This window comes from Saccopteryx bilineata, chromosome 2 (genome assembly GCF_036850765.1).
Source record: "Saccopteryx bilineata isolate mSacBil1 chromosome 2, mSacBil1_pri_phased_curated, whole genome shotgun sequence".
Taxonomy (NCBI): Eukaryota; Metazoa; Chordata; class Mammalia; order Chiroptera; family Emballonuridae; genus Saccopteryx; species Saccopteryx bilineata.
Window position 1 is genome coordinate 382330456 of NC_089491.1, and position 23348 is coordinate 382353803.

Sequence of the window (23348 nt, forward strand, 5' to 3'; positions counted from 1 at the left end):
TCTCACGATAATCCTGAGATTTGTGTTATTAACCCCCTATTTCTTTCGCTACAAGGGGGAGCAGGAGGCGCCGAGAAAAAGCAGCAGTTTGCCCAGCAGGCGGCGGGATCCCAGCTGCAATCTCTAATTCCCAGGCTGTGGCTCCAAGGTCCTCGGCTCCGCGGGCGCGACAAGCCCACCTGGGTCCGGAGCGAGCGTCCGGTGTCCCTTCTACAGTTTCCACGTGGCGGCCGCCGCCCACTGGTCCCACCTGGAGCCGGTGGCGCCTCCTTGCGGGTCCGCGGGGCGCGAGGCAGGTGCGCCCGGCGCCCGGGAGCCCCGCCCGGTGTCCCGCCCCGTGTCCCCGCCCCCGCTCCCTGTGCCTGGGCCCGGGCGCCCCGCAGTGGCGGGGCAGGTCGCCCAGCCTCCGCCTGGAACCCGGGAAACGCTCGGGCGAAGAGGAGGAGCCAGGGACACCGAGCGGGTGGAGTCGGAGCCCGAGAACCGTGGCGGCGTCTTTCCTGGGCCCGGCTCTCTCGGGCTACCATGGCGTTTGGAAAGAGTCACCGGGATCCCTATGCGACCTCCGTGGGCCACCTTATAGGTAAAGAGGCGCGGGGGAAGACGCCCGGGCAGACTTTTGGGGACCGGGGGACTCTTCCCGTTTGACTCCCTTCTAGGCCTGCGGAGGACAGTTGGTCCAAGTTTGAGAAAATCCCTTCCCCCCTGCAACTTTCCCAGGGTGCCCGCATACCACCCGGCTCCATTGAGGCATTTTTTAAATGTCTGACTCTTTAGAATTCCCTTTAAAATCTGCCTCCCGGTGTATGCCTCCTGGGGAGTGGATCCTAACAGGTGAGCCACACGTGGGAGTCAGGTGTGGAGTGTTTGGGCCTCTCCAAGGAGAGGAGAAGAGAGGGCTTAAACTCCTCTGCCAGGGTTACCCCAAAAGTGTCTTCACCCCCAAGGCACAGAATTGTTAGGACCGGTTTACAGAGGACTGGAACGGTCACGGAGGTTACGTGATGTAACCTCACTGTGAGAGGCAGCGCCCTGCAAACCAGTTCTGCCTGGCGCCCAGCCCTTACACCCGGAGTTATTTTTCTGGGTAAACAAAGAGATTGAACGTGCTGGGACCTGGAGTTTAGGAAGTGGGAAGCAGAGGAGCCATCTGGAGTCACCAGAGGCGTCTCAAGACACCAGGGACCACGCAGGTATCTGCCTAACGTACTTCTCGTGTGGCTATATCTGACCATTGTCTGCAGAAGCCAGTGACTTTCGGTTCCACCAGCACCAGCTCCAGCTCAGTTCTCCCTCTTCTCCCAGATGCCTCCTTTGGGAACCAGGTGTGGCATCAGTGCCTAAGATGCCAGGCAAAACATGGTAGTGTCAGAAACTTAGTGTAGTGAGGGGATTCAGATTTGGAGAGTTTGGGCTGTACCTTAATTAGCTGCCCTGTGACACGAAACACACAACTTAACCTGAACTTTTAGTTCCCACATCTTAATAAAATGGTGGGGATAACTATCAACGAGGAGGAAATAATTTCTAAGCAGTTGCTGGCTATATCCCTATTGGATATTAAATCAACTCTGAGCAGAGATGGATTCAGTTGCATATTCCTACCTAGGCTGTTGAATTCTTGAAGGCTGCAGACATATGTACTGACGGACCGCTTGAACCTGGACAAGGCAAAGCTTCAACCCTCAGGGAATGCACAATTCTGTAGGGAAGATGAACACAATTATGTAGTAACTATAATATGGTGCCCATACAACACAAGAAAAATGTAAAACACTCCAAACTTATGAAAAGGGAGAAATGAACTCTACCATGGGTTTTGAAGGGTGAATAGGAGTTTTATAGGAAGATGGGTGAACGCATGGAATGAGGAGACAAGGAATCTTACAGAAGGAATAATGATAGTATATGCCAAAACAACACAAGCCAGGTCAGGTTTGGCCATTGAATGCCAAATTCAAAGAGTTCTCTTCTAAATGGGAAGCAGTTTCCCCAACCAAACCTGTATTCTTTCTTTTGCTTTGCTAGCCTTTCTAATTTTCTCATCACTGTTCCCCTAGACCGGGTATTTTTATGCTGAGGGATCTTCTTTCTTGTAGGAAAGATGTCCAGCTCCTTCAGGTTGAGTGTTCCATTACCCTTCCCAGACAGCATTTTGTATTCTTAAGGAGGATGTCTGGAGAGGAAAAAATATCTGAATGTTTTCGTTGGCCTGGTGCCACTGGTTAGTTACTACCGGTGCTAGGAGTGACCTTGCTCTCCTGCTAAAGGACACAGATAGTTTCAGTACTTCGTCTCTCTTTTTCTTAATGCCCCCTCCCCCAGGAGAATAAATGATGTTAAGAAACAAAAAGTGCCATCTAACGACTTTGATTTGAATGCCAGCACCTTGTACAGGCTGCATAGCTTAGCATACTTCTCTGAGCTTCTGTCTCCTCATCTCCAACAGGAGGTTCAAGGAAACGGTAGAAGCCAGAATTCTGAGCACTGCACTTCACCTTGTACGCGGTGCTCAACAGCTGCTCGTCCTCTGAGAACAGGCCGGTGGAGAGTGAGCAGTCCCTTTTCAGCCTCGCAGCCCAGCCCGCTCCCGGCTGTTCCTGCCCTCTTTTTGAATAGGTCACTCATTACTGTTGCTACAGCAGCACTCTGAACTTGGGTTCTGAATGAATCCTGAATTACTGGGAACTGCTCAGGTGAAAAAACATCTCCTTGCCCTTTGGTAATAAACTTAATGGTCCTTACGAGCAAAACTCAGGCAGGTATTTTGTTGTTGTTCTTTTTTTTTTTTCCCAGGAAGACCAGACATTTTTTAATTCTGTTGTAGCTCAGAGTCAACACAACAACTTTTTCTTTGCAGAAAAGGCTACATTTGCTGGAGTTCAGACTGAAGACTGGGGCCAGTTCATGCACATTTGTGACGTAATTAACACTGCCAACGATGGGTGAGTACACACTGTGGTTCTTGCCTTTGCCTCTGATAAGAAGCCTCAGAACGACAGTGCCTTTTCTCTGGCAAACCCTTTGGTTTTCTTGTTGAATAGTGTTTTGCTGGTCCCCACTGCCGTTTGAAAACATGTCAGGTTGAAGTATTAGAGCTGCTTGTTTCAGCATGTGCAATGTCTTGAGAATCCATTATAATTTCTCTCCTCTTTTCCCTTTCCAAGGAATTTGGCTCGAATTCCTTGTTCTTTAAGAAAAAAACATTTTTTTTTAAAGAGAGATTGTTTTCTTTTGTAGGAATTTCCCCTGCTCTGATTGCCCATAATTTTATGTTTTTCTAACTGAAAAATATTATCAAGAATCTGTGGACTCCTGGGGTGACATGTCTTGGGCAGTTGTCATTATTGTCACCAAGAAGTAACCTAGCAATCTTTCCTTCCTCTCCCTGTCACAAGACAGTTTTTTTTTCTCTCTGAAGGCCAACTTGTCCCATGTTCGTGCTATGTTCTTAAATGACGTACTATCTTTTGTTATACTTTTAAATGTTAAAAGAATCGAAGTTTTTTTTTAAATTGTTAAGGAGGCCAACTGATTTGGGAATTTAGTCTGAAATACAGATTGTTCTGAGGGCTACAATTCGGTTAATTTTACTGTGTATGTTAAAGTGATGTGATGGCAGAGATTTTGTGTAGTTTATGTTGATGGAGAGCACCTCACAATTATTGATTATAGCAGTGGGAAGTGGCTATGGTTAGTAGTTTGTTTGTTTATTTTTGTTTTTTTCTGAAGTCAGACAGACTCCCGCATGTGGCCGACCGGGATCCACCAGGCATGCCCACCAGGGGGCGATGCTCTGTTGCAATCAGAGCCATTCTAGCGCCTGAGGCAGAGGCCACAGAGCCACCCCCAGCGCCCGGGCCAACTCTGCTCCAGTGGAGCCTCGGCTGCGGAGGGGAAGAGAGAGACAGAGAGAAAGGAAAGGGGGAGGGGTGGAGAAGCAGATGGGCACTTCTCCTGTGTGCCCTGGCTGAGAATCGAACCCGGGACTCCTGCACACCAGGCTGACGCTCTACCACTGAGCCAACCAGCCAGGGCCGGCTTTGGTTAGTAGTTTAAAGTGTTGATGGTCCTTTCTCTGTAATCTTGCTTACAGTATTTGGTTCTTCCCTGGACCCTTTCTTCATTGGTAATGCTAATTTCTTCACTGATAATACCAAAGGGAATTTCAAAGCCATTTTTTTTTTCTCTTAAAACGGTATTTAAACTTTTCCAAGACTTTAATTCTAGATTTTATGTAGGATTTTTTTTAGAAATATAGGAAAAAAATCTATATAATATTGCATTTTATAGTACGGGGGTCCGTGGGTTATGACAGTCTCGACATACGATGTTTACAATGTTCACTCCTATAAAAACTTAAAAAAATTGAGACATGAGTTTTTCGGCTTATGCCGTTAGCCTCGTACTTAGGGACTACATGGGCGAACTGGTTTGGTTGCGCAGGGCGGAAGAAGACGCAGTGACGCGGCTCATGAGTGAGGGGGTTGGCATCCCCCAGTACCCTCACCCACGCCATGTTAGACTAAAAGTGCAAGTGTTCTGTTTGTGTTAGACTAGGGTGTGTTTCAACTTACACCAAAATTCAGGTTATGTCACATTGTAGGAACAGAACTGTGTCGTAACCCAAGGACCCTCTGTCGTGACAATACCATGGAACCATACATATGTAATATTCTAGAATTATTATCATGTAATAGAAATCTATTCATGCAAACGTAACAAAATTGGAAGATAATATGTAAAAAGGATTTGTATTTTTTTCCAGTTTTATTGAGATATAATCGACATATTCCATTGTCTGAGTTTCAAGTGTACAGCATAATGATTCGACATACATATATTACAAAATGCCCAACACAGTAAGTTTAGTTGACATTCCTCACTTAATATATAGTAGTTAATGAAAAGTGTTTTTCTTCATGATGAGAGCTTTTACAGTCTACTCTCAGCAACTGTCAAATACAGTATACCCCAGGGGTAGTCAACCTTTTTACACCTACCGCCCACTTTTGTATCTCCGTTAGTAGTAAAATTTTCTAACCACCCACTGGTTCCACAGTAATGGTGATTTATAAAGTAGGGAAGTAACTTTACTTTATAAAATTTATAAAGCAGAGTTACAGCAAGTTAAAGCATATAATAATAATTAATTACCAAGTATTTTATGTCGGATTTTGCTAAGTTTGGCAGAATAAATCTTTTTTTTTTTTTCCATGTGAAAATTTATTTATTCTTGTTCAATTTACATTTTGCAGCCCTGGAACTAATGCAGCAGTTGAAAGAGTTTTTTCAATTGCTAATGATTTTTGGAGAATAAATCTTTATAAAACAACTTACTATAGTTAAATCTATCTTTTTATTTATACTTTGGTTGCACCGCTACCGCCCACCATGAAAGCTGGAACGCCCACTAGTGGGCGGCAGGGACCAGGTTGACCACCACTGGTAGACCCTATAGCAGTGCTAACTACAATTACAGTCGTCATGCTGTTGATTACAGCCCATGACTTGTTTAGTTCCGTTCACTGGAAGTGTGTGCTTTGTGACCATCTCAAAGTAAATTTTGACCCTCTACTTAATACTACATAGTTCTTCCTTTTGTCACATAAAATTGTAGCATATCAGAGGTGGACCTAGTTTGTTGTAATTCCTCCGACATCCTCTGCCTATAGGATACTCGGGAAATACTAGTAGACTTCATCAAAATGGTTATAACCTTTCTGTTGGAAATGACATGGGCATAAATACATTGTACATCAGGGGTCCCCAAACTACGGCCCGCGGGCCACATGCGGCCCCCTGAGGCCATTTATCCGGCCCCCCGCTGCACTTCCGGAAGGGGCACCTCTTTCATTGGTGGTCAGTGAGAGGAGCATAGTTCCCATTGAAATACTGGTCAATTTGTTGATTTAAATTTACTTGTTCTTTATTTTAAATATTGTCTTTGTTCCCTTTTTGTTTTTTTACTTTAAAATAAGATGTGCAGTGTGCATAGGGATTTGTTCATAGTTTTTGTTTGTTTGTTTGTTTTTTCTGAAGCTGGAAACGGGGAGAGACAGTGAGACAGATTCCCGCATGCGCCCGACCGGGATCCACCCGGCACACCCACCAGGGGCGACGCTCTGCCCACCAGGGGGCGATGCTCTGCCCCTCTGGGGCATCGCTCTGCCGCGACCAGAGCCATTCTAGCGCCTGGGGCAGAGGCCAAGGAGCCATCCCCAGCGCCCGGGCCATGTTTGCTCCAATGGAGCCTTGGCTGTGGGAGGGGAAGAGAGAGACAGAGAGGAAGGAGGGGTGGGGGTGGAGAAGCAAATGGGCGCTTCTCCTGTGTGCCCTGGCCAGGAATCGAACCCGGGTCCCCCACACGCCAGGCCGACGCTCTACCGCTGAGCCAACCGGCCAGGGCCATAGTTTTTTTTATAGTCTGGCCCTCCAATGGTCTGAGGGACAGTGAACTGGCCCCCTGTCTAAAAAATTTGGGGACCCCTGTTGTACATGGTACTGCTTTCTAAATAATCCTCTTATGTAAATTTTTGTGTGAGTGACTGGTTAAAATTTAATTTTAAATAAAAAATGTTCAAAAATACATTTATATGAGTGATGCATGAATCTCAGAGAAAATTTATAAAACGTAAATAAATATAAAGTAAAAATCACAAATGACTCTACCACCCAACAAACACCTGTAGGGAACATTCCGGTGTATTGAATCATAGCCCCCTCCCTTTGCTACTAACATAAGACTCTTTGTTTCCATATCTTAATTATTCTCCCATTAGCCACAGAGTATTTCTTAATAGGGACTAACTACCACAAGTTATCTATTCATTCCCACATTATTGGCTATTTAAGTTTCCAGTTTTTATTGTCAACAGTGCTAGAGTTTGATTGTCACAAGGGAGGAGGGTAGTTGCAGCCCAGATGTCTGAGGACACGGGATTGAGAAGTGTTGCCTGGGGTCCCGTGCCAGAACCAAGGCCCTGGTCTTCTTAGCAGCTCCTCTTTTCTCAATGCATGTTGCTTTTCAGGAACTGTTCTTTGCAGATACGCGGAAATTGATGATTACCTTGTATTCACTGCTGTAGGCCAAAAGATGCAGTAAAAGCTTTGAAGAAAAGGATTTCCAAAAACTACAATCATAAGGAAATCGAACTTACCTTGTCAGTAAGTACTTTCATGTTATAATTAAGGACTCTAGGGTTTCCCAAGCTAAAGTCACATTTTGATTCTGGGATTAAAAAAAAAAATACGCACACACACATACACACACACATTCTGAGATAATTCATAGGTTAGCCAGAAGTTATTTACAATTTGAATTAAAACTCTTTAGTGAGAATTGCAGAATCAAGAGAGTTTAGTTGGTTATAATAGAATTTAATTTGGTGTAAAGAGTGTTAGAAAATTAGTGTTTCCTAGTCGGGAGATGGGAACTGGTAGTTAAATCTGTAGATACTGAGCTGATCACAAAGTGTGTGTCTCTGGTTCACATGGGTGGGAATTGAAGTCTTGAAAAATGCTTCCTGGCTGGCTTTGAGTTGCACTTGAACCGCCTTGGTGGCATTCTGAGGTGCTGGCCCTTTAAGTTTCCACCAAGTTCTGGTGCTTGTTACAATTGGGAAGAAGCTCTTTGTTGATTGAAGTAATTTTCCTATCTGTGCACCATATTGTCTGTGAATTGGATATGGACACTTACTTGACCTGTTACCATTTTCCCTCCATCCTTGGCCATGTGACCTCTTCAGTCACTTTGGTGAGTTGCCCTTTCTACTTTGGAATGTTTTGCCATCCTTGCCTGCTGCCTGAGAGTGAGCCGTGTGGCTTTCTGATTCTCCCGCATGCCTGGGGACCTCAGCCCAGCCCAGCCCAGGCCACGCATGGTTATGGCACTCATCGGCCGATGTCACGCTGCTCTTCGGGGCTTTGGGAGTGTTTGTCAGGAGGGCCGTGGGGCAGAGATGAGCACAGCTCCCCTTTCCTGGTATCATGGGAACGAAACCTCTCACATCTTGCTTCCTTGGAGAGTAACTGAATGAGAAAACGTCTTTTTTTTTTTTTAAGAGAGGAAGACACAGGGATAGGGACAGACAGACAGGAGGGAGAGAGAAGCATCGATTCTTCATTGTGGCACCTTAGTTGTTCATTGATTGCTTTCTCTTATGAGCCTTGATGGGGGGGGGAGCTATAGCCAAACAGTGACCCCTTGCTTGAGCCAGTGACCTTTGGACTCAAGCTAGCGACCATGGGGTCATGTCTATGATCTACGCTCAAGCCAGCGACCCCGCAAGCTGGTGAGCCCGAACTCAAGCCTGCGACCTCGGGGTTTCAAACCTGGGTCCTTTGCATCCCAGTCCTGTGTTCTATCCACTGCGCCACTGCCTGCAGGTGAGAAAAAGTCTTAATGATGCTCTCACTAAAGAAAATTTTCAAGTTGGGAGCTGAATCTAGTTTTAGAGGCATTTTCCTCTTTCATCGTTTTTTAACTCCTCTCTGTCTATCACCCATAGCAGCCACCTCAGGGAGATCACAGAATGGCGGGGACCCTGGAGAGGAACAAGGAAGTTCAGTAGAAATATCTGTACAATGGAGCAATGATGGAATAAACCTTTGCCCAATACCTGATCGATGCTCTTGACAACCCTGCCAAGTGGTTGTATTATTAACCCCATTTCACAGATGGAGAAACTGAGACCAGTGAGATTAAGTGATTCTCCCCCAAGATTTAAGTGCCATTGCCCTCAAGTTCTAGATGCCTTGCCCTTGCCCTGTGCCATCTTGTTTCTCAGAGCAAATCATGCCTCTTTCAAGAAGGGGGCACTGTGTTTTTTGTTTTGTTTTTTTCATTTGCTCAGGCATTTTATTTATTTTTTTTCAATATTTTGTGTTTCAGGTATACATTTGAGTGGTTAGACCAGGGGTCCCCAAACTACGGCCCGCGGGCCGCATGCAGCCCCCTGAGGCCATTTATCCGGCCCCCCGCCGCACTTCCGGAAGGGGCACCTCTTTCATTGGTGGTCAGTGAGAGGAGCATAGTTCCCATTGAAATACTGGTCAGTTTGTTGATTTAAATTTACTTGTTCTTTATTTTAAATATTGTCTTTGTTCCCATTTTGTTTTTTTACTTTAAAATAAGATATGTGCAGTGTGCCTAGGGATTTGTTCATAGTTTTTTTTATAGTCCGGCCCTCCAACAGTCTGAGGGACAGTGAACTGGCCGCCCATGTAAAAGTTTGGGGACCCCTGGGCTAGACAGTTGCCTACTTTGCACAGTGTTTCCCTCGATACTTCCTTTACCCAGCTCGATCCATCCATGTAGTTATCGCGATATTAGTGACTGTATTTCCTGTGCTTTACTTTATATCCTTGTGGCTATTGGGTTTCTTTTGTGTCTTCAAGTCCTTCACGCCTGGGGCAGGACCCATAAATCGATGCTTCAGAGGTTGAATTAATGATTTAAAGCCCCACTCTCAACACCACCTCTCCTCGTCCTCAAAAGCACTCAGTAGCTAATGGGAGGTACCACAGAATTTGGGTAGAAACGCACGTGACTTTGGAAAGAAGCGGACCCTAGACTATCGCCAGGCTGCCGAAGGTTGGGAAGCTTGAGGCAGGCAGAGAAGAGCAGAGGATGAATTTACACCACTTCCTGTCTTAGCACGTGGAATCGTTTCACCTCCTCACAGAAGGTGATTCTCTATCCTGAGTTTGTCTCCTCTCTCGTCTACGTGCCGTCTCTGGGGTTGTTTCTTCTCTCCGTCTCCGGACCTTTCCCCGTCGCGGTTCCTCCCCTCCGTGGGCGACCAGGGCCCTTCGCTGAGGAAGCTAGGTTCTTCCAGAGAGTTCTTTCTTCTGACCCCTCTGACCCCCCTTTGTGCTTAGGGCTCCCACTCTTCCTTCCCTTCCTGTGGTCTGATCTCTCAAGCCTCACTGCGAGCTAGTGCCTGTGCCCGCGACCTGGTCCAGCTCAGGGAGCCGGGCTGCCTCCACCTCATCATTTCCATGCCAGTGCGTGAGAACCAACGCATCTCAAACCTGTGCCCAGATAAGGGGGAGAGTCACAGGTTAGGGGGGCAGCAGAGGAGCCTCTCGTGAAGGTCAGAGTTCATCAAGGTCCCTGCTTCTTCGATTATTCTTTAAATAAGCCTTTGACTCTCGATAGCTTCTTGCAGATTTGCCCAGACTGGATATTTAGCGGCCTAATCACCTCACCCCCTGCACTGCAGAAGTGTGTTATTTTAGGCTTCAGAACTGACTTCAGTCGTGTTCAGCCAGACTTGATGGTGATGGAAATTAGTCATGGAGGAAGGCACCCTTCTAACGTGTGTCAAAAGCAATTACATGTTTACCAATAAAATCTTTACAAGTGAGTCCTCATCTATGATGATATTTCCGATGTATTTCTGTGAAGTGATGAGAGCGTGCCAGAGTCAATTACAGATGTTCTTTCTCTCACTCGTCCTTTGGGTTCTCCATGGGCGTGTGAGCCCGGGTCAGGTCCCCCCTGGGCTGTGACTGCACTGTGACTTCCTCCCATCACTTGGTGGGGTGGTTTTGTCAAGAAGCCCATAGTGTTGTTTTATGAAAAGCATTTTATTACCAGGATTTATAACTCTTCAGCTCGTCTTTTCTTGAGTGAGTCAGTTCATCTCCGCAAGATGCAATTATTATTGCACGTTGGAAAGTGGTTGAACGGGTTCCTGGGAATCAGTTAATTAATAAGCCTCTGTGGAGCTCCCCCTTGGCGGGGAGCTGTGGGGACTTCAGAATTGGTGTGAAACTCGTTTGTCACTCCAGGAGCTTGTAGAGTGAGCTCAGCACTCGGGTGGCTGTTCCTCGGACCTTGGGGGTGTCTTTTCTCAGCCTGGCTGTCCCCGGGGCCTGGGTTTCTGTGCTTGGTTCAGACACCCTGAGAACTAAAACCGCCAGCGAGCTCTTTCTCTTCTAGTTTCTCGGAGGAGATAAGAGAGTTACCTATGGAAGCAGGTGATCAAATAGTTACCATTTAAACAAACAGATTAGCAACGGACTCATAAAAAAATCAGTCTGACAGCTGTGGAGGTTTGTGGGGGGGTTGGGAGGGCTGGTGAAATAGACAGCCATTTGGTGATTTCCAGAGGGAAAGGGGGTGGGGGAGGTAGAGAAGGGGAAGAGGGGATCAGTGATGATGGAAGGAGACTTGACTGGGGCTGGTAGACTCACAGTACAGTATACAGATGATGTGATAGGATTGTAGACTGGAAACCTGTATAATTTTAACCAATGTCACCCCAATAAATTCAATAAAAATATTAAAAAGTAGTTAGCATTTATTGGAGTCCTTCTCTGCGTCAGGCTGTTCATACGCGTTCTGGTTCACCAGCCTTACAAGAAGGCGAGTTATGGCCGGCGAGGATATGGAGCTCCCTGTGAGGATGTGCTGTGCAGTCAGGCGCGAAAGTTGGCACACTCTTGAGCCTCTTTGGCGCCCTGGCTCTCGGTTCTCTGTCCCTCCCCAACTGTGGTTTCCTGGTTCAGTGATTTCCAAAGATAGGTTATTTAAACACAATCTTCACACATATATTGCACCAAAGCCCTATTTCAAAATGTGTAAAAGCAACATATTTTAATATTTCAAATTTGCCCAAGCAGGTGTTATTGGTCATCTAAGCGGGCTGGTGACTTTAATAAGAGATGAGGCAGAAGCAAGTAGTCCTAGATCCCAGCCGGAAAACATGCAGGGCATGATCTCTCATCTCCAGATGTTCCCATTCCCAGAGTTTCCTGTTGACTCTTTGATTCTGTACAGGTGTCCTCCTGGGAATGTTACCTGTTAATAATAAGATCTTGGAGCTCCAAAGCTAAAAATTGGTTTATGGACTGTTGAGCAAGAAATCCACCAGTCATTTTACTGTGAGGGGAAGTCAGGCTTGGTGCCTGTCCTGCCTAAGATTGCCTAGCCAATTGGATGCAGTAGTTCTATAAATTCCCATTGAAAGAGGGGCATTCCTCTCTGCAGCTCACCTCCTAAAAACTCTTAATAAATGTACCAAGCAAAAGGTCTTTGGTTATTCACCTCTTCAATGTATCTTTCCATTACAATAGAGTCATTCTATATGTTTTGCACTAAAATAGATTCATCCTCGCATGATTTGGATTTTGTTGTTCTCTTCCTTTGCCTTGCCAGTTCCCCCTGCCCATGCGCACCTTCTGCGTTTCCTGACTGCCTTTGCTACGCTGCCCTTAAAACTACAGCTTTCATGCTTTCTTCGTGTTGTATTGCCACTCCAGTGACGGGATAAATACAGACATTGGTGTCGAGTCCGTTTCCAGGGCTCTTTTCCTGCAGAGATGATTATGCCTGTCCCTGTCACCTATCCATGATCACAGAGAGGTGACCTCTCGATGTCACCCAAGAGCTAGTAGCATGAAAACTAGAGGTTTCATCTTGTTTTTAGGTCACTTTTAGAGATCAGCATTCTGCGTGCAGGTCTTCAGCCCCAACTCCATCTGCCCTGTTTCTTTATTGAAGATTGTTTTTCCTGTTGTTGTTTTGTTTTTTCAAGGCAACTAATGACCCCACTAATCAACAAACTGGTTGTGTTTTTCTGTCCCAGTTCTTCACTGACATGCCACCTTTCCAGAGACTGCCCTCTTTTGACTTTACACTTTACCAATGTTATGTTCTCTTTGTTTTAGTTTTCTTTTTTATTTTTTTAAGTGAGAGCAGGGGAGAGAGACGCCTGCCTGCACCCTGACTGGGATCCACCCAGAAACATCTGTCCGGGGCCAACTCTCGAACCAGTCGAGCCGCTGGCTGCAGGAGTGGGAGAGAAACAGATGGTCACTTCTCTTGTGTGCCCTGACTGGGAATTAAACCTGGGGCATTTGTACCCCAGGCTGACACTCTATCTCCTGAGCCGACCAGCCAGGACCACGTCCTCTTTGTTCTATGCTTGCCCTTTGGTCCCCTTTGTGGACTGTTCTTTGGAGCTGGGGACTTGGATGAGTGGTTAGGTAATGAGACTAGAGCTTTCATGAATGAGATTAGTGCCCGTAAAGATGAGTCTAACAGGTGAACCCCACTGTCCCAGCCGTTCCCCATCTCTGCTAAGCGGCCAGATGCTCTCCTGAACTCTAGCTGGGCATGCGCAGTTCCCAGCTAGACCTCTCTGCTCGCACATGTCACCATCGTTTCTGTCTTAGTCATCTCGCGTGGCTCTCACAGATGTAGGCTGGGGGCTTAAATACCAGAGCTTTGTTTTTTACCGTTCTAGAAGCTATGAAGTCCAAAATCAAGATGCTGACACTCCAGTGTGGGTTGAGGGCCATGGTTATCTCGTGACATCCTCCTATGGCCAAGAGAGGGATCTTCCATCCCATTCCAGTTTATTTTTATAAGGGCACTGATCTCATCCTTCAGAGCTCTCCCCTCAGGGCCTAATTAGCTATCAAAGGCCCTACCTACCTCCAAATCCCAGGGCATTAGAGATTAGGAACTTCAACGTATGCATTTGGGAAGGTCACAAACATTCATTTCCTAGTACTTTTAAGCTCAGGATATCTAAATTTGAACCATCATTTTTTACCCTTGACTGGTGGTTTTCAACTGCCGGTCCGTGGACAGGTGCCCTTCTGCCAGAAATTTCAAGGTCATCTTCATACAACATCAGTCGATTAACTTTTCCACGGACCAACTCCACTCCGTGGAGCAGCGTTTGAAAACCACTGCACCAGTCATACCACCCCATCCTCTTCCAAATTTCCTTTAAGCTGCCATTGATCTCATGCAGAATGGCAGCAACGTAACTTTCAATCATCTTTTTTTGTTTCTTTTTCTTTCTTTTTTTTGGACAAAAAGCCAGTTGTTGAAAGTTCTTTCTTCCTAATTCTTTCTCTCTTTAAATTTTTTTTAAGTGAGAAGCAGGGGGGCAGAGAGACAGACTTCTACATGCACCCCAACTGGGAAGCCCCCTACCGGGCAATGCTCTGCCCATCTGGGGCCCGTTGATTCATTGCTTAACAACTGAGCTATTTTAGTGCATGAGGCAAGGCCATGAAGCCATTTTCAGTGCCCTGGGCCAACTTGCTCCAACTGAACCATGGCTGTGGGAGAAAAGAGAGATAGAGAAGGAAAGGGAAAGGGGGAGGAGTGGAGAAGCCAATGGTCACTTCTCCTGTGTGCTCTGACTGAGAATTGAACTTGGAATGTCCATACGCCAGGCTGACACTCTATGGCTGAACTAGCCAGCCAGAGTTGCCTTCCTAACTCTCAAGTCTTTTCCTTCTTAGTACACATTATCATCCTGGTTTAGGCCTGTCCTTGTGGGTCCCATCTGGATTTCTCTATCATTCCAGGTCCTTTCCCCTCTAATTCCCCTCATAGAGTGCTGCTTCAAAAACCTTTATCCAGGCGGTGGCACAGTGGATAGAGCATCGGACTGGGATGTGGAGGACCCAGGTTCAAGACCCTGAGGTCGCCAGCTTGAGCACGAGCTCATCTGGTTTAAGCAATAGCTCACCAGCTTGGACCCAAGGTTGCTGGCTTGAGCAAGGGGTTACTCGGTCTGCTGAAGGCCCGCAGTCAAAGCACATATGAGAAAGCAATCAATGAACAACTAAGGTGTTGCCACAAAAAACTGATGATTGATGCTTCTCATCTCTCTCCGTTCCTGTCTGTCTGTCCCCATCCCTCTTTCTGACTCTCTATCTCTGTAAAAAACAACAACCACAAAACAAAACAAAAAAAAAACACCTTTCCTGAGTACCACTTTGTACCATTAACCTTTCTCTCAAGTTCAGGACAGAGATGTGCTGGTGACAGACTAACAAGAACCCTTTAGTAGCTTTTCAGTGCTTTCAAGATAACGTACCCACTCTTCACGGCCACACTGATTTCTCTATGGTCTGAATGATTCCCCTCCAGACTCTGTCTACCCTGCCTCCTCTGGGTCCCCAGTTTGCCTCATAAAGAAGGCTCTACAGACCAAAATACTCATCTTCTTCATAACCCATATGCCTTGTCACCTGTGTATGTGTGTGTGTGTCTGTAAATATATATAAGTATTATTTACACATATAAAATATAGCTCTACATGCATTTGCACTTAACTATTTTTTGAAGCCCAGTTTTGGGACCAGCCTTTTCCAAAAGTCTTAACCTCCTGACTCTCAGTTATCACATCTGTCTATAAGGGTTTATAACTTAGGGTGACTGTGTAATTTATCATCCAGACCAGAATACTTTTGACAGGGAGAGGGGATGTCATCATTAATAAAACCAGGACAGAAGACTATTGTTTGAGCAAGTTGGCCCCAGGCGCTGAGAATGGTTCCATGGCTTTGCCTCAGGTGCTGAAATAGCTTGGTTGCTGAGCGACAGAGCAGTGGCCCCAGATGGACAGAGTTCCCTGTAGGGAGCTTGCCAGGTAGATCCCAGTTGGGGCATATGCAGGAGTCTTGGCCTCCCCACCTTCCCATCTCTCACTTAATAAAAAGAAGAAAGAAAGAAAAATTTACATCATGCCTTATACTTCCTCACATTCCCAGAACCTAACATTTTGTCTTATGTTTTAGTAGACACTAAATTCTATTTGTTAATTAGAATGCTGGTAGTAATTGTTACTTAGCAGATTTTTACCTTCTATGTAGGAAATGGTTTTACCAAAGAAGTTAACTGTTTAATATTTCTCTCTGATTTAGCTTATTGACATGTGCATGCAGAACTGTGGTCCAAGTTTCCAATCTCTGGTTGTGAAGAAGGAATTCGTTAAAGACAGTCTGGCGAAGCTGCTGAATCCCAAATACACCTTGCCATTAAACATTCAGAATAGGATTTTGAATTTCATCAAGGTAAGGCTCTTGTACACCTTATGGGCTGGTGAACTGCTACAATTAGAGAATTAATTGCATACCAATTGGTTTAATGATCCTTTACAAAATCTACAGTTGAGCTAGTAAGCATTTTACTGTTTTATTTTCTGTGTAATAATTCTTTGGCATTGGATAGTGCCCTTTTTTGCCCCTCTAAAATTTTGTAGTCATTTTCCTACTTGTTCTTTGTTTCTGTTTTATTCACATCAGGTAGGAAAGAGAGTGATGTGAACATTCAGTTTGCAGATATAAAAGCTATGTGCAGAGGAGATAACTGATGACTTCCAAAGTTATCTGGCTAAAGAGCTACTGAGGCTGTTGCAGAATGTGTCTGTTCATTCTGGGTTGAATACAGCAAAAAAGTCACCCTATTCCAGGGTTTGGTTAACATGTTGAGGCACGGGAGTCTGATGATTAAAACTATTTTATGTTATTATTCTAGTCTCTGCACATGGCATTCACCAGAAGCATTCTCTGTCTGAGTAAGGCCCATAATTGTCCACCTCTCACTTTCTGTCCCCAGCTTACGGGTGGTGTTGTGTTTGTGCTGTTGTTCTCAGACTTGGTCCCAGGGTTTCCCGGGAGGCGTGGATGTCAGTGAAGTGAAAGATGTCTACCTGGACCTGCTTAAGAGAGGTGTTCACTTTCCCCCCTCTGATGCCGAGGCTGAAGCCGCAGAACGAGAGGTAGGACATCTGCCTGTCACTCACGTGGACTGTTAGTATTGGATCTCTCCCCATTGCAAGGGGCAATCCTAGCTCTATTCAATTTAAGCAAAAAGATGAATTTATTACAAGGCTGTTGGCAGTAGCTCCTAGGATAACTAAGCCCCACGAAGGTTGGCGTGAGCTGGGTCTTTTGAATGACCGTGAGCCAAGCACTCCGATGCCTGGTTACTTGTCTGCTTCTCTGTGACCGTCTGACGATCTGCTTTATTCCTTGCTCTCATTGTAGACCAGCTTCTTCCATATAGTGGATAACGTAGCTCTCCCATTTTTGTGTGAAAGCTTTAGTTTTTTATGAACCTGGGAGAAGGAGGCTCCCTGCACCAAGCTGGGTCAGTTTTCTATTTCTGCACAAACAACCGAAGTCATGCAGAAGCATGAGTTGATAGCTCCCCATAGAAATCACGTGGCTATCGTAGATGAGAGGGCTGCTTTCAAAAGCAAGGGTTGGCGCTAGGCAAGGGTCTTCACCCGAGGTAGTCTCATACTTGCTTGCTGACACTGTCTGTAAGGGACTTTCTAGGTCCGTGATGGCGAACCTTTCTATAAAAACCGCCCACTTTTGCAGTGCTGGTCAACCTGGTCCCTCTCGCCAACTAGTGGGCATTCCAGCTTTCATGGTGGGCCAATTGCAGCACCATTTGGTTGCTCCACTACCCCCACCATGAAATATGGAAGGCACACTAGTGGGCGGGAGGGACCAGGTTGACCAGCACTGCAAAAGTGGGCGGTTTTTATAAAAAGGTTCGCCATCTTGGTTCTAGGTAATCACATGTGTTCTCATGCTGGCTAATGCTTTTCAGAGTTTTAAACTGTTAACACTTTGGGTGGCTGATGATAACTCACCTCCTAACTTGCTGTAATTTATATAAGGCAAAAACAGTAGCTCTTCTTTTCGTAGATTGGTGAGTCCTGTGTCGGTGGAATAAGTAATACCAGGAGTCTGGCCTCCATAGAGGCTCTGTCCTGAGGGCCGACCAGCTCTTCTGCTTTGTGGCCATTAACCTTCTGCCTCATTCTTCTGTCTCCCGTGAGCCTACTCACTGTACTTTTTGTTCTTTCTTTCAATGCACAGAGGAAAAATGGACTAGAACCTGGCTGCTTGCTCCAAGTGTGATTTTGGGCGTAATCTTCAGTCTATCCTAGACTAACTCAGAATGCCATTTTTGCGAGATTTCAGGTTTTCTGCACGTCCATGTTGAGAGGCACTGGCCTGAAGCCCTGTGCTGGGGCTGTCTCCCCAAGGGTGGAGATGGTGCACTGAGTCAGGGAGGCTTTGTTGGGGAAAGCAGATGCCTTGCCCACTGTGGCTTTAATAAGACTTGACACGAATTGATTCACCATTAAAAATTTTTTTTTCTTTATTGATTTTAGAGAGAGATGAAGGGGGAGAGAGAGAAAGACAGAAACATTGATCTGTTCCTTTAGGTGCCCTGACTGGGGATTGAACCAGCAACCTCTGTGCACTGGGACAATGCTCTCACCAACTGAGCCATCTGTCCAGGACCATCCTGTGTTTTTAACAACCCAGGAGAAGGCAGCATTGATTTCACTGACAGTTTGTCTTGTAGACCCTTGGTAAAAACCAAACAAAAACAAGAACAAAAGAAACTAAGAGCATTTTATTAAGAGCCAGTTCAGTGACTAATCATAACAGCTCTGGACTACTTCTTCTACTGTGGGCACACCATTTGCTTAGCACTGTCCTCAAAATGCTGAGCAGGGTGGACACTTGATGATTTACTCTGGGCTCAGACCCTCTAACCCGGACTTTGGTTGTGAGAAAGCGAGTGGGTCAATCAAATGAAAAAAAAGTGGGCGTGGGGTGTTTCTGTTAATAAATGTGAAATAATATTTCCATATGTCATATTAACAGGCTGCTCAGATCTCATCACGTCCACCACCTTCTGTTCCTACTGCACCGGCTCTTCCTTCTGTGATTGTTCCCAAGAACGCGACTATTACTTTGGTCCCAGAACAGGTAACAATAGCAATGACTGATTTTTTTTTTTTTTTTTTTAGATGCGAGGAGGAGAGATAGTGAGGCAGACTCCCACATATACCCCATCTGGGATCCACCCAGCTTCCCCATCATGGGCTGATGTTCGAATAGCAAGCTATTTTTATTAGCACCTGAGGCTGATGCACTTCAATGGAGCTATCCTCAGCGCCCAGGGCTATGCTGGAACAAATGGAGCCACTGGCTGCTGGAGGGGAAAGGGGAGAGAAACAGATGGTCTCTTTTCTGTGTGCCCTGACTGGGAATCGAACTTGGGATGTTGATATGCTAGGCCAGTGGTTGGCAAACTCTTTAGTCAACAGAGCCAAATTTCAACAGTACAACTATTGAAATTTCTTTTGAAAGCCAAATTTTTTAAACTTAAACTATATAGGTAGGTAGATTCCTTATCAAGGTAGCGCCTGCACATGGTATTTTGTTTGCTGACCAGGGTGCTAGGCTGACGTTCTATCCAGTGAGCTACCAGCCAGGGCCAACAACTAAATTTATTGATGCCTTTTTCTAAGTTTGTATACAGTGGATTTGTTCTTTTTGACAATGTTATAAGGTGGGGGTACATTATTCCCCTCATTTGACAGATTGATTACACAGAGGGGGGAGTGGAGCTTAGTGATACTATATGACTTATCATGGTTCAGTTCTAAGTGACTTCATCCCATGGATTCTATCTGACCCTAAAGCCTGATCTCTTAACAGTTCTGCTTGGCTGGTGGCTTTTGTGTCTTTGTGGAGGAGTGTGGGAGTTGGGCTGTGAAATGGATTTTGTGTCAGCCAGCTGATTTTTACTGTTTTTGATAGGACTGCCCAAGGCACCATTTCAGCAACCTCAGTAAGTGGTAGCCTGATGACTGGTATTCATTGTACTAACCAAATTACATTTACTTGTTTGCCTCTATCTACTTATCAAAGGTTCAGATGAGCAAGTATCATACAGGGTTTGGCAAACGCAGGTTTACAGTTGTGCGTATGGAAAACAGCACGGTAATTAATACATAAAAATACACGAGGCTGGTAATTAATACATAATAATACACGAGGCTGTTTCATGGACTCACGACTGTGAGCCTCCCCTTGGCCCACCCTGTCTGGAGCCCTTATCCGTCCTGCTTCCAGGGAACTATCATGGGAGACTTGGTGGTCGTAGTATTCAGCTTTGTATAAAAACCCATGCAGTTCATTTCTCTTAGAATTTAATCCAGGAAGAGAGAAAAAAAAAAAGTGTTTCCCTCTTGCGTCTTCCTTGCCTACTACCGGAAAAACTGTAACACCTTTGTCTATTTGTTTATTTATTTATTTTCCGTCGGTTGCTAAGAAACCTAGAATCACATTCTCCATTTCGTCCAGACCCTTGGTTCAGTCACCCTTCCCCTTCCCCATATTGTTCCTAATCCGATTTCCCCCTTCATTTTTAGTGTTCCTAGACCTTATTTTTTGGATTTATTACAAGAGCTCTTTGAGCCCTTTTAGGTGATGGAATTGATGACGCAGCTGTAAAATGTATGTTTGTATTCATTGCAATGTAAGTTGGAAACGATTAAGTTTTGCAAAAGCATTTTTTCTTCCAGCAAGTGTCCCCCGAGAGCAGGAAACGAGGTGGCCGTTCTTCGTGTGTCGCACGCACTGACTGGTGGCCGTGTTGCTCTCTGCAGATTGGGAAGCTGCACAGTGAGCTGGACATGGTGAAGATGAATGTGGAAGTGATGTCCGCCATACTGATGGAGAACGCTCCCGGGTCTGAAAACCGCGAAGACATGGAGCTTCTGCAGGTGGGGTGTCGTTTCGGGGACATTCGGCCCAAGTGTCTCTTAAAAGGATCCTCTAAACTTAGAGCCTTGGAGAGGGAAGACACCTTCACGTTGTGTAGTCCATCCTCTGCCTCGTCCGTTGATGTCTAAACTTAAAAACAAGGCGCAAGGTTGACTTTTCCGGAAATGCAGTAGTCTCACTTAGCCACGCTCCTTGCCCTCTTGCCACAAATAACTCACTATCATTTAATCATTAATCGCCGTGCTCATAAACCGTTTCTTAATAGTTTTCAGTGTGTAAAAGTTGCCTCTGCATTCAGCCGTTCAGCAAACATTGAGTGCCTACAATGTGGTAAGGGACTCAGAAACAAATGAGGAGGCTGTCCTAGTCCTCAGGGAACTTACGTCTAGTGATCATGATGGTTTTGCAGTACCAGGTTGTAGATGCCAGGATAGAAATTTGTGTGGCGTACAGCGGGGTGAGGGTTGGGAGCGGGCAGAGAGGTGAACTTTGGGGGAAGGTTTAGGCAGAGTCGGTACTTGGGGGAGGAAAAGCGGATGGTGCGTTTGGACGTGTATGAGCGGGTGGAGAAAGCCACGGGCAGCTCCTTGTCCCGGAGCGACGGCCCTCCGACCCTCTCTGTGTCTGCACATCTGTCTCTGCCTCTTCCCCTCTACTGCGTTCTTCTAATGACCCATTTTAAATTTTAACACACATTTTAACAATATTAATTTTAGAAGCAGTTGGGGCGGGGGGAATCCGTTTCTAAATCGTTCTTCCCCAGTAAGTTAAGAACCTTACTGTAGTTCTGTTGTATTCTTCTTGGATGCCAATTCCATTTCTCTTTGTTATCTTTCCTTCTATTTCTCAGATTGTTAGTAAATAACACTTTCCTTGATCGTGGCTTCTGTGGGAAACAGACTGTAAGGCTTTCCTTCATCAGCACTGCTTCCTGTTTTCCCCCAGATATGCTTGCCCCTTGAATCTCTCCAAGCAGAGGAATGGTTCCCCAAGTCGCCCTTCCCTTTTCTCTGTGGAGTCTCCTCCTCTGGGTGCGCGACTTTTGCTCATCGCCTCTTTCCCGTGCCTCCCTCAGCCGTTGGCTGGATTGCCGCTTGTGAGCTCATTTTCGCTGCAGAGACCCTGGCAGCGGGTCTGCGCTCCCTGTACTCAGCGCTCCCTGAACTCAGCCCTCCCGTGCCGAGGGGCAGGCACCGTTGCTGCCGCTTGTGCGCGATACCGTGGGCGGAGTATGTGGGATTGGCCCGGGTGATGCTGGGTAGGAGTTGCATGCGTCCTGCTTTTCCTGGATGCTGTCAGCCACGGGACATAGTAGCCGATGTTTCTATCCCGAGCATTGCTCCCACTAAAACGGATGGCCTGTCTCAGCTATCTGGTGTCAGGTGGGGCGAGAGGCGTGAACAGGCGTTGTCCTGTCTGGTTGTGTCACTGCAGCACCTCAACCAAGCTGTGTGGCAGCTGCCCGTCAGGTCATCTCCCTCCACCCCCACCGTCTCTGGGCACAGAGCATCCCTCATTTCCCTTCCCCACTCTGCTGCAGAGCACATCGTGGGCAGTCTTGGATGTCCTCTGACCCAGGAATCGGCAAACCGGCCAGTGGTTCACATGCAGGCTGGATCTGGTTTTGTTGTCTATGAACTCAGAATTATTTTTACATTTTTTAAAGGGTTATTAAAGAGAGGTAGAGAGAGAGGAAAGAGAGAGAGAGAGAAAGAGGTGTGATTTCTCCAACTATATCTCTGCAAACCTTCTTAGGGAGACCAGTTGGGAATAAGATCTACCTCTTAAGGAACTGCTCACCACCCGCTGCCGTTGTTGATGGGTTTGAGGTTGTGATCTGTCTCGGGTACATAGGGATGAGAAGAGGATTTAAAAGCACAGCTCGGGAGCTTAAAGTGCCAGGTGAAGACTGCTCAGATCGGGCCGGAACAGGTGGTGGAGGACCTTATGCTCCGTGCCAGAGTGGACTTGACCCACATGGCAGAAGAAAGTCATTAAAGGGATATAAGCCGAAGGCCTAGAAACCAGATAAAGTTATAGAAAGATTCCTCAAAGTGACACTGAGATGCCACATTCTGGGGAAGCAAGACAAATCTCTCGGAAACAGTGTAAGACGGCATTTCCTATTCGTCTTCTGTAATCTATGGGGGAAATGACGTCTGTGGTCAGATATGTTTACAAAACCAAGTGCCTGCTGTATTTCTCATCTTGGAGGCTCATAAAACCCATTCGTATGGTAAAGGCTGTCAGGGTCTTGGTTTCACCCAACACTCACTTAAACAGATGTGACCAGAGAATCCCCATCTGCCGAGTGTCCGTTAACATAGAGAACGTCAGACAGAGCCCGGCACCCTGAGAGAAACAAGTCAGGATTTCACATCAGTGGCAGTAAGTAGGTTATTTTTAGAATATTTTACTTAGGGAACAGGCTCATCTTTTTGCTAAGGATTCTTGGAGCTCTTGGCCTTGGGGCAAGTCGTTTACTGTCATTGGACTTGGTTTATGTATGTGTAAAATGAAGAGTTAAGAGGATACTCAGTAAACAAAAATAATAGCCTGTTTAGATAGGAGGTTAAAATTAATCATTCGAGTTAAAAAAAATCTACAGTTGAAGGTTTTTACAGATACTGCTGTTCCACAAGCATGTGAAACTAACATCTAAGATTAAGTGTCACAGTAAAAGGGTAAGTATGTGGCAGATGCTCTTCAAAGAGCTGCCACGTTCCCTTTGAATCTGGGAACCCAGGGTTAAGTTTTCTGCCACCGGTGGACACGGCAATGCCTTTTTTGTGTCAGGTCTGTGGGTGCAGATGTTTGATCGAGTTTTGCAGGGATATGCTAATTTGTCGGTTGCGGTGTGGGTGCCTGGACTCAGGGCTGTGTGTCTCCTTGAATAGTCAAGAGTCCTGGTTGTAAATCAACATTAGAATACTACTCATGGCCGATTCAAGTGGAATGGTAGCTGGCATCAGATCTACTTGTTT

General features: G+C 45.9%; 1 protein-coding gene across 4 annotated transcripts in view; it reads left to right on the plus strand.

Annotated features, from left to right (window-relative positions):
* The first annotated feature begins 371 nt into the window (after positions 1–371).
* Positions 372–23348, plus strand: part of TOM1L1 (target of myb1 like 1 membrane trafficking protein) — a 56527-nt gene continuing 33550 nt past the window's right edge. Inside the window, exons 1-7 of one of the 4 annotated variants that reach the window (XM_066263999.1) lie at positions 372–583; positions 2861–2945; positions 7089–7167; positions 15682–15831; positions 16413–16538; positions 18454–18558; positions 20247–20363. In XM_066263999.1, the coding sequence (XP_066120096.1) occupies positions 526–583; positions 2861–2945; positions 7089–7167; positions 15682–15831; positions 16413–16538; positions 18454–18558; positions 20247–20363 (720 nt within the window). In that variant the 5' untranslated portion in view covers positions 372–525. Of the gene's footprint in view, positions 584–2860; positions 2946–7031; positions 7168–15681; positions 15832–16412; positions 16539–18453; positions 18559–20246; positions 20364–23348 lie in introns of those variants that run through there. The other 3 variants (XM_066263998.1, XM_066264000.1, XM_066264001.1) reach the window with 3 other exon arrangements.